At 50.0% G+C, this 15,085-nt stretch overlaps 1 protein-coding gene and 1 long non-coding RNA gene across 7 annotated transcripts in view; one reads left to right on the forward strand and one right to left on the reverse strand.

Annotated features, from left to right (window-relative positions):
* The window catches only part of SIPA1L3 (signal induced proliferation associated 1 like 3), a 313,577-nt gene that overhangs the window by 245,217 nt on the left and 53,275 nt on the right, over positions 1–15,085 (forward strand). For all 6 annotated transcript variants that reach the window (XM_033226049.1, XM_033226046.1, XM_033226044.1 and 3 more), the window contains one exon: positions 9,591–9,718. In XM_033226049.1, the coding sequence (XP_033081940.1) occupies positions 9,591–9,718 (128 nt within the window). The remainder of the gene's footprint in view (positions 1–9,590; positions 9,719–15,085) is intronic.
* LOC117092462 lies at positions 7,692–9,867 on the reverse strand. Its single transcript, XR_004440822.1, has 2 exons — positions 9,756–9,867; positions 7,692–7,901 (listed from the first exon to the last, which is right to left on the reverse strand). It is a non-coding gene; the product is annotated as an uncharacterized LOC117092462 (long non-coding RNA).

The following is a 15,085-nucleotide window of genomic DNA, read 5'->3' on the forward strand; positions in this document are numbered from 1 at the left end:
AAGGCCCCTGGCACCCTGCGAGTCTTGTGCAGTGCCACATGTCAGCCACACTGGCCACTCCCAGCTTCCTAGGGGGACTGTCTGCATTTCATAGCCTTGATGGTATTCCTTCCTTGGCCTGATTGTGCTTCACACGCCTCACCCCCACTCCCCCTGTCCTACCAACTCAAGCTTCTGTGCCCCTCTCCAGAATGCTTCTCTGGAGCTCCCTCTTGAGGCAAGGCACTGCCCCCCAATTCCCTGTGTATTTGCTGACCGTGGCCTTGAGCACTCTCCATCTTTATTAGCCAGCTAAGAGTGTGCGTGCTTGCGCACGTGCATGTGTATGCACCTGTCAGAGAGCGAGAAAGAGAGAGCGTAAGCGTGCTCTTTAAGACCTCCCATCACACAGTACAGAGTTCGACACATGGCTGATCTTTGGTATATATTGGATGAAAGAATGGAGTGAGTGGGTTTGTTAAAAATGAAACCACCTGGCCAGGCGCGGTGGCTCAAGCCTGTAATCCCAGCACTTTGGGAGGCCGAGACGGGCGGATCACGAGGTCAGGAGATCAAGACCATCCTGGCTAACACGGTGAAACCCCGTCTCTACTAAAAAATACAAAAAACTAGCCGGGCGAGGTGGCGGGCGCCTGTAGTCCCAGCTACTCGGGAGGCTGAGGCAGGAGAATGGCGTGAACCCGGGCGGCGGAGCTTGCAGTGAGCTGAGATCCGGCCACTGCACTCCAGCCTGGGCAACAGAGTGAGACTCCGTCTCAAAAAAATAAAAAAATAAAAAAAAAGTAAAAAATGAAACCACCTACCTTAAGACAAGGAATCAGGCCACCAAACCAGTGGTTCTCAGTCTTTTTTTTTTTTTTTTTTTTTTTGAGACGAGAGTCTCGCTCTGTTGCCCAGGCTGGAGTGCAGTGGCCGGATCTCAGCTCACTGTGAGCTCTGCCTCCCGGGTTTACGCCATTCTCCCGCCTCAGCCTCCCGAGTAGCTGGGACTACAGGTGCCCGCCACCTCGCCCGGCTAGTTTTTGTGTATTATTTTAGTAGAGACGAGGTTTCACCGTGTTAGCCAGGATGGTCTCGATCTCCTGACCTCGTGATCCGCCCATCTCGGCCTCCCAAAGTGCTGGGATTACAGGATTGAGCCACCGCGCCCGGCCGGTTCTCAGTCTTTAGCAGGCATTGGAATCATCCAGAGGAGGACTTGTTAAAATACAGATTACTGGGCCTGAGCCCTGAATTTCTAACCTAGTAGGTTCAGGGTGCTGCACCAGGGACCATTCTCTGAGAGTCGCCACACTCATCCGTTGTTAGATTCTAAGCCTCTTGTTCAACTGGGGAAACATACCCACCGTTTCTTCTTGTAGTAGCCACACCATTCAGCTTTCATTCAGCAAAGGGTCTCAAGAGCTTTCTGGAGTGCCAGGAGGAGTATCTGAGATACTCAGTTACGAGGGGATTCTGTAGTCAGCCCTTGCTGATCGTGATGGAGAGGATGGTGAAAACCACGTGCACTCTGATGAGCACTCTAATAGAGGAAGAGGGAACACAGCCCAGCCCTGGAGGTCTAGGCTGGCTGCCTGGAGGAGGTGACATCTGAACAGAATTTTGAGGGACTAATAGGAGTTTTCCACAGAGAGGAGAAAAAAAGTCATTCCAAACAGAGCAAAGGCCACAGACATGAACAAGCAGGACGCTGTAAAACACGGGAGAATCGGAGAGGAATCTGGTGTGTGTGGGACACGGGGTGTGGGGGCACCCAGGCGACAGCAGGGGCTAAGGTTGGAAATGGCAGTTAGAGCAACTTGCCAGTAACAAAGGTGGTGGCAGTGGTGTTACCGAAAGCTCTTGGGGACTGTTTTGTTTTTGTTTTTCCCTAAAATCTTGGTATCTCCCTTTATATTTTCTTTTAACTTTTTATTTTGTAATAATTATTGAGTCACAGGAAGTTGCCAAAAAAAAAACCATACAGGTGGCCAGGCACAGTGGCTCATGCCTGTAATCCCTGCACTTTGGGAAGCCAAGGTGGGTGGATCATCTGAGGTCAGGAGTTCGAGACCAGCCTGGCCAACATGATAAAACCCCGTGTCTACTAAAAATACAAAAAAATTAGCTGGGTATGGTGGCATGCGCCTGTAATCCCAGCTACTCAGGAAACTGAGGCGAGAGAATCGCTTGAACCCGCTAGGTGGAGGTTGCAGTGAGCCAAGATTGTGCCACTACACTCTAGCCTGGGCAACAAGAGCAAAAACTCCATCTCAAAAAAAAAAAAGAAAAAAAATACAGGGAGGTCTTGTGAGCCTGAACCCTTCACTCAGCCTCCCCTATTGTTAACATCTTGTATGGTTATAACGCAATATCAAAGCAGGAGGTTGACATGGGTACAGGCCTACAGCTTATTCGGAATTCACCAGTTATGCATGCACTCATTTGTGTGTGTGTGTCTGTAGCTGTGCGCAATTTTATCACACGTGAAGTCTTGTGTAACCATCACGGGGTGCCTCACGCTATCCTTTTATAGCCACACCCATCTCCTCCCCCTATGCCTAACCCCTAGCATTCACCATTCATCTGTTCTGAGGCTCTTTTTTTTTTTTTTGGAGACACAGTCTCACTCTGTCAACCAGGCTGGAGGGCAGTGGCACGATCATAGCTCACTGAAGCCTCACTCTCCTGGGCACAAGCAGTCCTCCCATCTCAGCCTCGCAAGTAGCTAGGACTGCAGTCATGCACCACCACACCCAGCCAATTTTTCTTTTCTTTCATAGAGACAAGGTCTCCCTGTGTTGCCGAGACTGGTCTTGAAGACCTTGCCTCAAGCCGTCCTCCCACCTGGAGATCCCAAAGTGCTAGGATTACAGGCGTGAGCCACCGCACCCAGCCTGTCTTCTTTAATTGTTGTTGTTTCGTGATGAATGTTAGATAAAAGAAATTGGATGTACGTATGCTTCAGAAGTTGTCTTTTTCACTCAGCAGAATATCCTTAAGGTTCATCCACGTTATCGCGAGTCTCTAGTTCATTCATTATGCTGTTTATTCCATAGTCTGGATATACCACAGTTTAACTACTCACCCTATACCACAGTTTCAAAAGACATTTGGGGGAGTGCATATTCAGGACACTTTGAATCTATGCTCCTGGGTTGAAATAAAGTTTTTTAAAATATTAAAAATATATTTTTAAAAAAATTTAAAAAGAAAGACATTTGGGTAGTTTCCGAGTTTTGGCTATTATAAATATTCATGTGGTGAACATGTACATTCAGGCATACAGGTTTCTGCATGAAAATAAGTTTTCATTTCTCTGGGATAAATGCCCAGGAGTACAATTGCTTACCGTATGGTAAGTCCATTTTTAGTTTGAAAAGGAACTGCCAAACTGTTTTCCAGAGTGTCTGTATCATTTGACATTCCCACCAGCAGAGCGTGAGTGATCCGGGTCTCCACATCCTCACATTTGGCGTTGTCACTGTTTCTCATTTTAGCTATTTAGATAGGTGTGCAACGATATCTCACTGTGATTTTCATGTGCATGTTCCTAATGGCTAAGGATGTTGAACACCTTTTCATGCCTTATTTGCCAATCCTGTATCCTCTTCAGTGAAGTGCCTGTGCGTGTCTTTTGTGCGTCTTCTAATTGGATGCAATGGTGTTCAGTGTCTGAGAGTTCTTTGGACGTTCTAAATACAAGTCCTTTGTCAGATATGCAATTTGCAAATGTTTCCTCCCAGCCTTTAGTTTGTCTTTTTTACAGGGTCTTTCACAGAACAAAAGTTTTTTTTTTTATTTTTTATTTTTGTGCATTTATTTATTTATTTTTTGAGACAGAGTCTTGCTCTGTTGCCCAGGCCGGAGTGCAGGGTGCCATCTCGGCTCACTGCAACTTCTGCCTCCCAGGTTCAAGCGATTCTCATGCCTCAACCTCCCATGAAGCTGGGATTACAGGTACGCACAACCCTCCCAGCTAGTTTTTGTATTTTTAGTAGAGACAGGGTTTTGCCATGTTGGCCAGGCTGGTCTCAAACTCCTGGGCTAAAGTGATCCTCCTGCCTTGGCCTCCCAAAGTGCTGGGATTACGGGCATGAGCCACCATACCCAGCCTAAGTTTTTTATTTTGATAAGGCCCAAATTATCTTTTTTTGTTGTTGTTTTTTAATTTTATGGATCAGGTTTTTGGTGTTTTCTAAGAACTCTGCTTAGTGCTGGGTCCTGAAGATTTTCTCGTGTTTTTTTCTGGAAGTTTTACTGTTTTACATTTAAGTCCATGATCCATTTTGAGTTTTGTTTTAATTTTTGTATAAGGTGAGAGGTTTAGGTTGAGGTTCCTTGATTGCCTATGGTTGTCTGATTTACTCCAGCGCTATTTATTGAAAAGGTTACCCCCACTCCACTGTACTGCTTTTGTTCCTTAAGGCAAAAACTGCTTTTGTTCCTTAAGGCAAAAATGGGGGAGTGCAGAATTAATTGGATATCCTTGTGTGGATCTGTTTCTGAGTTCCATTGATCTCTATGCGTGATCTCAGCGACTCCTCTCAGCAACTCCTTGAGGTGGGTAGTTTAATTACCCTCATTTTACGGAGGGAAAACTATAGCTCAGTGAGGTGAATTCACTTGGCTAAGGTCTCTGCCAGGATGTAACAGAGCCAAGATGAGAACCCAGGACTATGGTTCCAGAGGACTGACCCTGACATAGCACTTTGGGAGGCTGAGGTGGGAGGATTGCTTGGGCCCGGGCTGTCAAGGCTTCAGTGAACCAGGTGTGCAACATTGCACTCCAGCCTGGGTGACAGACTGAAACTCTGTCCCAAAATAATTAATTAATTAAGAGGGAAGGGGCTGGGCTCGGTGGCTCAAGCCTGTAATCCTAGCACTTTGGGAGGCCGAGGTGGGTGGATCACGAGGTCAGGAGTTTGAGACCAGCCTGGCCAGGATGGTGAAACCCCGTCTCTACTAAAAATACAAAAGTTAGCCTGGGCGCGGTGGCAGGTGCCTGTAGTCCCAGCTACTCAGGAGGCTGAGGCAGGAGAATCACTTGAACCCGGGAGGCGGAGGTTGCAGTGAGCTGAGATCGTGCCACTGCACTCTAGCCTGGGTGACAGAACAAGACTCTGTCTCAAAAAAAAAAAGGAAGGAAGGAACTGGATCATTTGCCCACCCCTCAACCCCTGGCAAGGTTACATTGCACCCCTGTGGCTGTGTTAACTGTCAGGATTTACTCAAGTCACGTTGACAGAGGGCTGGCTGCCAGAGTGGAATCTGGGCAAGCAGGAACAGAGAAGGTGATGACTGCTGGGGTGGCAGCCAACAAGGCTACATCATCTGACCATCATTTTGCCCAGGCATCCTGTCATTTACCTGTCTATTGTTCCATCGGTTGGTGTGTCAGACTGACAGAGCAGGCGGGAGCTCTGCCCGGCTAGGCTCCTGCCCACAGTGCTGTCTGTCTTGGTGCTTTCCTCTGTGGCCAAAAGGGAAGCTCAAGCCAGCATCCCATAGCCCAACCCTACTCCCCGTGAGGTGCCTCCCCAGAGTTAGTACCTCCAGCTTCTTCCTGGAGACACCTGAAACCACAGCTAGTCAGCTCCTCCCAAAACCCCAAACCCTTTATCTATAAAGTGAGTTATCTTCCAAAAAGAGATAATTACTTTAAAATTACTCAGATGAGGTTAAAGACAGCAATTTGATCTTCTGTACTGCCAGAGATGTTTCCCCAGAGCTGTGTGTGATGAGATGCTGGGATGTCCCGATTTCCAATCAGTTTGACCAAAATTGGACAGTGATAGACATGGTCCCGGATGGGATATGTTCAGCATCCCAATGAATGGCCAACACAGGTCAGTTTGCATTGGGATGATAAAAAGTCTTATTAGTTGGGTGGGGCACAGTGGCTCACACCTATAATCCCAGCACTTTGGGAGGCCAAGGTGGGCAGTTGCAAGCAGATCACTTGAGGAGTTTGAGACCAGCCTGGCCAATATGGTGAAACCTCATCTCTACTAAAAATACAAAATTAGCTTGGCATCTTGGCACATGCCTGTCTTCCCTTGGGAGGCTGAGGCAAGAGAATATCGCTTGAAAGCTGGAAGTGGAAGTTCGCGTCACTGCTGCACTCCAGCCTAAGCAATAGGTCAAGACTCCGTCTCAAAAAAACAAAAAAAGTCTTGTTAGCAAGAGAAGTCATGGTTGGATAAAGTACAGGTTGTCTGATTGGGGAGAGTAGCTGAGAGATGAAACAAGGTCAAAGATGCCCAATGAAAGAGAAGGGTCTATCTGTTACGATTAGGTTTAGCTGCATAGTATACAAAATAGTAGTTCTGACAAGATTGTTTCTTTCCCCACATTGACAGGAAACCAGGCCCCTCCTCCTTGATGGTATCGCTGTCCTTGGCCTTTTGCCTCCTGGTTCAAGGTGGCTTTTCAAGCTGTAGCCTTGAGGAGGTGGTGAGGCAAAGGCACCCGCAGCACACTGGTGAGGAGGCTTCGAAGCTGGAAGTCACGTGTGGCGCCTCCACTTTTATCTCATTGGCCAGAGCTGCAAGGGATCCTGGGACATGTAGTCTGGTGATCCAGTCTCATTGCTGCCCCAGATACAGTTGGGATTCTGTTACCAAGGAGGAAGGAGAGGCTAGTCATGGGGAGCAGCCTGCAGCGTCTGCCACTCAGACTTTCCGCTCTCCCCGGGCTCATCCTAGCCATTTTTCCTGAGTGCTGAGGATTTCACAGCAACTTTTTGGGAAAACTGAATAAGTGCATCAACACTCCAATCTCCAGCAAGGATGGAGCCACATTTTACCAGGCAGCTAGCCAGGTGTGAAGTCAGCTAGTAAGGTGAAGATTGCTTATAGTCAAAGTTGCTTTTGTAAAATCCCTTTGATTGCTGGAAACTGGGCCCTCAGACTTTGAGAAAAGTAAGAATTCACGTTTTGTACATCCTGTGTTTGGGCTCTGTCTTCCTTTCCTGGAAGTGTCAGAGGTCAAGGTCTGGTTAAGGGCAAGGAGGATGGTGTGTTTTTTCCTGGCAAGTGAGTAAAGTTGAGTTTTCAGAGAGTGCAGTGCTCCTTGAAACACCCCTCTACTGTGCTCAGGGCGTTGAAGCCAGGGGGTTAGACTGTCTCTGTAGAGACAGTCCTGGCTTTGAGCTGGCAGGATGACCCTGAATAAGTCAATTACTTCCTCTTTGGCATCTTGGGGGATCCCAGTTTATCACCTCATCTCCCCCTGCCAGATCCTCCCAAGTTGAAAGTACAGGTGCCAGGAGACAACCAGGGAATTGCAATATCAACACTTTTTTTTGTTTGTCTTTTGTTTTTTTGAAATGGACTCTCACTCTGTCGTCCAGGCTGGAGCACAGTGGCGCAATCTTAGCTCATTGCAACCTGCAACCCCCCCGTCCCGGGTTCAAGTGATTCTCCTGCCTCAGCCTCCCAAGTAGCTGGGACGTCACAGGCACACACCACCACACCTGGCTAATTTTTGTATTTTTAGTAGAGACGAGGTTTTGCGATATTGGCCAGGCTGGTCTCGAACTCCTGAGCTCTAGTGATCCGCCTACCTCGGCCTCCCAAAGTGCTAGGATTACAGGCATGAGCCACCACGCCTGGCTAATATCAACATTACTAATGGAGGCTCAGTAACTCCCCCAGAGCACAGGGCCTGTGTCAGTGAGGTACTTCTGGCTGAAGCAACCAAACTTTGGCTCAAACATTGTAGGAATTTGTTATCTCACAGAAAAGGAAATTCAGGAGCAGGGCAGGTTCCAGGGAGGGTGAACCCAGCTTCTTGACCACATTTTCAAGGGCCAGATTCCTTCTGCCTCCTCTCTTCCATCATCAGAGTGGGCCTCACCTGCAGGCTGGTAGCAAGAGGGCAGCAGCAGCTTGTGATGTTAAATCTGGACCCAACAGCATCTGGAGGGCAAAGAGAGGCCATCTTTTCTTGTCATTCCTCTTAGGAGCAAGGAGATTTCCCAGAAGCCTCTGGGCAGACTTACCCCGTTTCAGTCAGACGGTGCTGGGTAACAGACACCTGAAAGTCTCTGTGGCTTAAATCAGCAAAGTTTATTTCTCAACCCCCTCTTTAGTTCCACTGCTGGTTGGCAGGGACCTCGCAGGACCCAGGCTCCCCAGGCAGCCAGCAACTCCAAGTCACTTCCCTGACAGCTCAGCTACGAGCGCTGGTCACATTCAACCAGTCTCAAGGGACCACCCGGAAGTGTGTCCTGCCACCTGCTTGGAAGTGGAGAACTGGAAATGTTTTGTGGGCGTCTTAATAACTCTGACCTCCCTTCATGTCTCATCAGCCAAAATTGTGTCACAGGCCTGTCTCTGAACCAACCTGAGGCAGGGAGAAGACTTTCTACCACGACCAACTGTGATCCAGGGAGGACTGGACATTAGGAAGTGTCTACAAGATTCACCCCATGGTTGTAGACAGGGCCGCTGGGGCTTGGCGTGGTGGCTCACACCTGTAGTCCCAGCGCTTTGGGAAGCTGAAGTAGGCAGATCGCTTGGGCCCAGGAGTTTGAGACCAGCCTGGGCAACATAGTGAAACCCATCTCTACAAAAAATACTAAAAATTAGCCGGGCATGGTAACATGCACCTATAGTACCAGCTACTCAGGAGGCTGAGGTGGGAGGATCGCTTGAGCTGGAAGGCAGAGGTTGCAGTGAGCTGAGATTGTGCCACTGCACTCCAGCCTGGTTGACAGAGCGAGACCCCGTCTCAAAAAAGAAAAAAAAAGGAAAAAAGAATGCCACTGAGACATGAGGGCACAGTGAGAGCCTTCTACCACCACGTCCCTTAAATCCTCGCCTTGCCTGTGAGTATGTGAAGCCGATCTCCAGGAGGACCTCTGTCTAGGGGATAACTTTATTCCATCCACTCCCCAACCCTATGAGGTAGAAAATGTTACCTTGTGAGCTGGCCGTGGTAGAAAGGACAGAGTTCTAGCCCATCAGCCAGGTGTCCCAAGTTACCATGTGTCAGGAGTCAGCCCATGGCTAAACACTGGGCATGACAGGGCATCCTTCAGTCCTGAGAAGGGCTTACTGTTATTGCCTCTCGACAGCTAAGGAAACAGGCTCGGGGCTAGGAAGTGGCTGCATCTGTCTAAGCAAGAGGCCATGGTGAGGTTTGAAGCCCCAATTGCCCAACTCAGGGCCTGCTGCACCCATGAGTGCTTCCCTAGCCTGCTGTCTCCATCAGAGAGCAAGGCAGCCCGAGATAGGCCTGGGGCAGTAGCTGCTGGGGACATTCACCCCATGTCACAGCCAGAAAACGGGACCCCTGAGAGGAGCCCAGGGGTAGGGCTGTCGGCCCAAGCAGCCTCTGCCCCCTCCTTCCCCGAGAAACCTGCCTTGCCCCACCACCACCAGCTCCCTGGCAGGCTTCCCAGGCGAGACTCTCATCCCGGACCCGCAGCTAATAGCACGTTTCCAGGCTTACTCATCCAGCCTTGCTAACAGCTTTCTCTCTCTCATCCACGGCGGAGCCTCCCGTGTGTCTAAAACCCCACTGGCGAGCAAGGCTGAGGCTCAGGTGGTTTTCGACACAGGCTGGTCTTTCACCCTGGGCACGTCTCCTCTCGTCCCCTGCAGGTACACGGCTGCCCCACACCCCCTGCTATCTCTTGATCCCCACTTCAGCCACGATGGAACGTCCAGCGGCGACTCCTCTTCCGGCGGCCTGACAAGCCAGGAGAACACCATGGAACGCCAGAAGCCAGGTAGGGCCCCCACCAGCTGCTGTGCCCACCCACCCACCTCACTCCACAGGACCTCTTACTTAGAGCTTGACAGGCGACACTCCCCCTTCTGTCAGTGACAGATAGAACACGAAAGAAAGCTGTAAACGCCACGTGTAAGACTAGAGAGGGCACCCAGGAGAGCAGCGGAACCAGGGAGCGAGATCCTTATCCATCCAGACAGGCCATCGGCAGGTTGTATCTGCTCCCGCTGATAAGGCCGGAGCCGGCGTGCAGCTGTGTGACACAGAGCTGGGAGCCACCAGGGAAGGTAGCTGAAAAAGATTAAACATGGTGCTCTCAGGAGCAGGACTGACTGCGTCTTGTGGCTTTTCATTACATAAACCCTCCTATGTTGTTTTCAACTTTTACGGACATACAGCACATGTTAAGAGCCCACATGGCCAGGCGCAGGGGCTCACGCCTATAATCCCAGCACTTTGGGAGGCCGAGGTGGGAGGATCATCTGAGGTCAGCAGTTCGAGACCAGCCTGGCCAACATGGTGAAACCTTATCTCTACTGAAAATACAAAAACTACCCGGGCATGGTGGCACGTGCCTGTAGTCCCGGCTACTCGGGAGGCTGAGGCAGGAGAATCGCTTGAACCTGGGAGGCGGAGGTTGCAGTGAGCCGAGATCGTGCCACTGCACTCCAGCCTGGGTGACAAAGCAAGACTGTCCCATAAAAAAGAGGCCAGGCCAAGGCAGGTGGATCATTTGAGGTCAGGAGTTCGAGACCAGCCTGACCAACATGGTGAAAGCCTGTCTCTACTAAAAATACAAAAATTAGCCAGGTGTGGTGGTACATGCCTGTAATCCCAGCTACTGGGGAGGCTGAGGCAGGAGAATTGCTTGAACCTAGGAGGCAGAGGTTGCATTGAGCCGAGGTTGATGCACTCTAGCCTGAGCGACAGAGCAAGACTGTGTCTCAAAAACAGAAAAGAGCCCACGTGATGAGTGCACAGCCTGATAATCTATCGCAGAGTGGACACACCCAGGCGGGAAACAGAACATGGCTAGCCTCCCCAAACGCCCATTCCCCTCCCAGTTAGTATCCCCAAAGGAACCCTGTCCTACTTCTCATAGCCTGAGCTTTGCCTGGTTTTGAATTTCATGGAATACAGAATCACACTGTGTCTATTTTGTGTGTGTGTGTCTGGTTTCTGTCACCCAGTGTTACATTGGTGACAGCCAGCCCTGTGAATGCACAGTGTATCGCAGTATCTGAGCGGCATCCCCGGTTGTCTGAATGAGCCACAAGGTATTGCCACATCCTGGTGTTGATAGACATTTGGGTTGTTTACAGTTGGGACTGCCCAGAGCAGTGTTGCTGGGAACATTCTTGTGCCTGTCTTTTGATGAACATATGCTCACATTTCTGTAGGGTATACACCTAGGAGTGAAATTTGTAGGTCATATGTTTAACTTTTTTATTTTATTTTATTATTATTTATTTTTTTGAGACAGAGTCTCACTCTGTTGCCCAAGCTAGAGTGTGGTGGCACAATCTCAGCTCACTGCAACCTCCGCCTCCCAGGCTCAAGTGATTCTCCTGCCTCAGCCTCCCGAGTAGCTGGAACCACAGGCATGCGCCACCACTCCCGGCTAATTTTGTATTTTTAATAGAGACAGGGTTTCAACATGTTGCCCAGGCTGGTCTTGAACTCCTGACCTCAAGTGATCCACCCGCCTCAGCCTCCCAAAGTGCTGAGATTACAGGTGTGAACCACCGCACAGGGCCAGTATGTTTAACTTTATAAGAAGGTGCTAAACTGTTTCCCAGAATGACAAAGCATCTTATACTCTGTCCAGCAACATGTGAGAGTTCTAGTTGCTCCATGCCCTCACCAGCCTCTGTGTTTCATTTATTCCGATGGGCAGGTGGTGCCATCACATTGTGGTTTTATTTATTATTTTTCAAAAACATTTTTTGTAGAGACTAGGTCTTGCCAAGTTGCCCAGGCTGGTCTCGAACTCCTGGGCTCAAGTGATCCTCCTACCTCGGCCTCCCAAAGTGGTGCTGGGATTACAGGCATGAGCCACTGCACCCAGCTGACATTGTGTTTGTAATTTGCGTTTTTCTGAAGACTGCTGAGATTGAGCATCTTCTCAATGTTTCTTCCCCATTTTTTTTTTTTTTTTTTTTTTTTTTTGAGACAGAGTCTCGCTCTGTCACCCAGGCTGGAGTGCAGTGGCCGGATCTCGGCTCACTGCAAGCTCCACCTCCCAGGTTTACGCCATTCTCCTGCCTCAGCCTCCCAAGTAGCTGGGACTACAGGTGCCCGCCACCACACCTGGCTAGTTTTTTGTATTTTTTAGTAGAGACGGGGTTTCACTGTGTTAGCCAGGATGGACTCGATCTCCTGACCTCGTGATCCGTCCATCTTGGCCTCCCAAAGTGCTGGGATTACAGGCTTGAGCCACTGCGCCGGCCTTCTTCCCCATTATTAGTCAAGTTGAGAACTACTCAGATGAATTTTTTTTTTTTTTTTTTTTTTTGAGACGGAGTCTCGCTCTGTCACCCAGGCTGGAGTGCAGTGGCCAGATCTCAGCTCACTGCAAGCTCCGCCTCCCGGGTTTACGCCATTCTCCCGCCTCAGCCTCCCGAGTAGCTGGGACTACAGGTGCCTGCCGCCACGGCCAGCTAGTTTTTTGTATTTTTTTAGTAGAGACAAGGTTTCACAGTGTTAGCCAGGATGATCTCGATCTCCTGACCTCGTGATCCGCCCGTCTCAGCCTCCCAAAGTGCTGGGATTACAGGCTTGAGCCACCGTGCCCGGCCTCAGATGAATATTTTAAACATAATTCCGTAGAACAAACCTGTAGCCCCTTTGAAGTCTGAGAACTAGCAGTTGAATGGGCAAGATGGATTCAGAAGGAAGCAAACAAATGAGCAATGTTAGAAAGTGGTGGTGTCAGAGTGGGAGGGGTGGAGATGTCCTCTTAGGGAATGTTTGAGAATTTCCAGGCAGCTGGGAGAGGTGACCCCATCAGCACACCAGCTCTCCCAGGTGCTGTGGGGTATGGAAGAGGCTGCATGCCCCAAGATTCGTGGCCTGGAGAATTCCTTAGTGTCTCAGCCCATGGTTCTCTTAAACCAGAGACAGTGTCACGCCTATAATCCCAGCACTTTGGGAGGCCAAGAGGGGCCGGATCACCTGAGGTCGGGAGTTCGAGACCAGCCTGGCCAATTTGGTGAAACCCCATCTCTACTAAAAATACAAAAATTAGCCAGGCGTGATGGTGCATGCCTGGAATCCCAGCTACTCGGGAGGCTCAGGCAGGAGAATCACTTGAACCAGGGAGGCGGAGGTTGCAGTGAGCTGAGATCGCACCATTGCACTCCAGCCTGGGTAACAAGAGAGAAACTCTGTCTCAAAAAAAAAAAAAACAAAAAACAAACCAGAGACAGTGATTGGGCTTCAGGGAAGCAGGTGGAACTGCTGGGGCCTCAGCCTCTTTGCTGCTTCCAGGGCATACGTGGTTTGCTCCTGTCCTTAGCACACTTAATCATGCCTGTCACTGCCCCTAATTCTGTCATCTTTGCTCCAAGACAGATAGATTTGGATCCCTTTTTTCCTTTTTCCTCACCAAGTTCAGAAAAAGAGAAAAGTGTTGCTTGGCTATTTTATTACATATCAAAGTACAAAATGGGGAAGAAATGTTTCCCGCATACACCATGGGCCCCAGATAAGAAACTCACTGTTGCCCTTCCCTTCCCCTTCTGTCTCCTGGAGCTTGGCTCCCCGCTCACTTCCTTGACCTTGTTATAGTTGACTCCTAAAATTGCTGCTGCCACACACACACGCCCACACAGATCAGGGAAATCTGTTTAGAAATCATCGTGAGGCCAGGCGCGGTGGCTCACGCCTGTAATCCCAGCACTTTAGGAGGCAGAGGCAGGTGGATCACTTGAGGCCAGGAGTTCAAGACCAGCCTGACCAACATAATGAAACCCCACCTCTACCAAAAATACAAAAATTAGCTGGCATGCACCTGTAATCCCTGCTACTCAGGAGGCTGAGGCAGGAGAATCGCTTGAACCCAGGAGATAGAGGTTGCAGTGAGCCGAGACCGCGCATTGCATTCCTCGGAGACAGACTGGCACTCCGTCTAAAAAATAAAAAAAGAAATCATTGTGATTTCTAGAATGTATTCAAGACCCAGAAAAAAGGTTGGGCACAGTGGCTCACACCTATAATCCTAGCACTTTGGGAAGCTGAGGTGGGAGGATTGCTTGAGGCTAGAAGTTTGAAACCAGCCTGGGCAACCTAGCGGGACTCTGCCTCTACAAAAAAAAAAAAAAAATAGCTAGGTGTGGCAGTGCGCACCTATGGTCCCAGCTGCTCAAGAGGCTGAGGGGTAAGGATGGCTGCAGCTTGAGGCTGCAGTGAGCCATGATCCACTACACTCTAGCCTGGGCGACAGAGCAACACGCTGTCTCAAAAAAAAAAAAAAAAAAGGTAGTTCACTAAAGATGGGAAGGATCAGGCTTCACAGCAGATGTGGGGGTTTGCCCAGCCCCGATGGAGCGAGCCATCTTAATAACAGCCACACGGTTTTGTGGACTATCCAGTGTGCAGCGCTGCACATGCGTTCGTGTTTAGTCGTCTCAGGAACGTGACAGAGTAGGCACTGCGACTGCCCCTGGTCAGAGAGGAGGACGATGAGGCACAGAAAGGTTGTCACTTGTCCCAGGTCACTAAGCGGGATATGAACGGAACCCTGTTGGGTCCCAGGACCCCCCCCCCATAAGCTCCACCCACAACCCCTGACCCACAGAGTGTGAGCGTTTCCCAGGCCTCAGAGCACCCAGGTTGGGAAGGTACCTCCAGGGTCACTGGCTGCCCTGAGTCTGTGCCTGGCCCAGGGTTTTAGCGTATCTCTCACGCTGTCCCCTGCCCAGCATGTTGAGGTTGCGGTAGGAAGGCCAGCAGGTCACTGAGGGCTGATCCAGAGAACCAGGATCAGGGCCTGCTGAGAGCAGAGCCAGGGCAGGAGAATGCAGGGGCAGCCAGGATTGGGGGGAAGCTGGCCTTCCAACCTGTGCATGCCTTCAACTGGTGATGCCACCAGGCAGGCATGTTTTCTGTCTTCTTGGAGCTGACAGTCTGGTGGGAGAATTGGATAATAACAGGGGCACGATGATGATGAAACATCAACAGTAATGCTGAGTGTAATGTGGAAACTAGGCCGGGCGTGGTGGCTCACACCTGTAATCCCAGCACTTTGGGAGGCCAAGGCGGGAGGATCACTTGAGGTCCGGAGTTCAAGAGCAGCCTGGCCAACATGGTGAAACCCCATCTCTACTAAAAATACAAAAATTAGCTGGATGGGGTGGCAGGTGCC

The sequence above is a fragment of the Trachypithecus francoisi genome, unplaced genomic scaffold, assembly GCF_009764315.1.
Source record: "Trachypithecus francoisi isolate TF-2019V2 unplaced genomic scaffold, Tfra_2.0 Lachesis_group12, whole genome shotgun sequence".
Lineage (NCBI taxonomy): Eukaryota > Metazoa > Chordata > Mammalia > Primates > Cercopithecidae > Trachypithecus > Trachypithecus francoisi.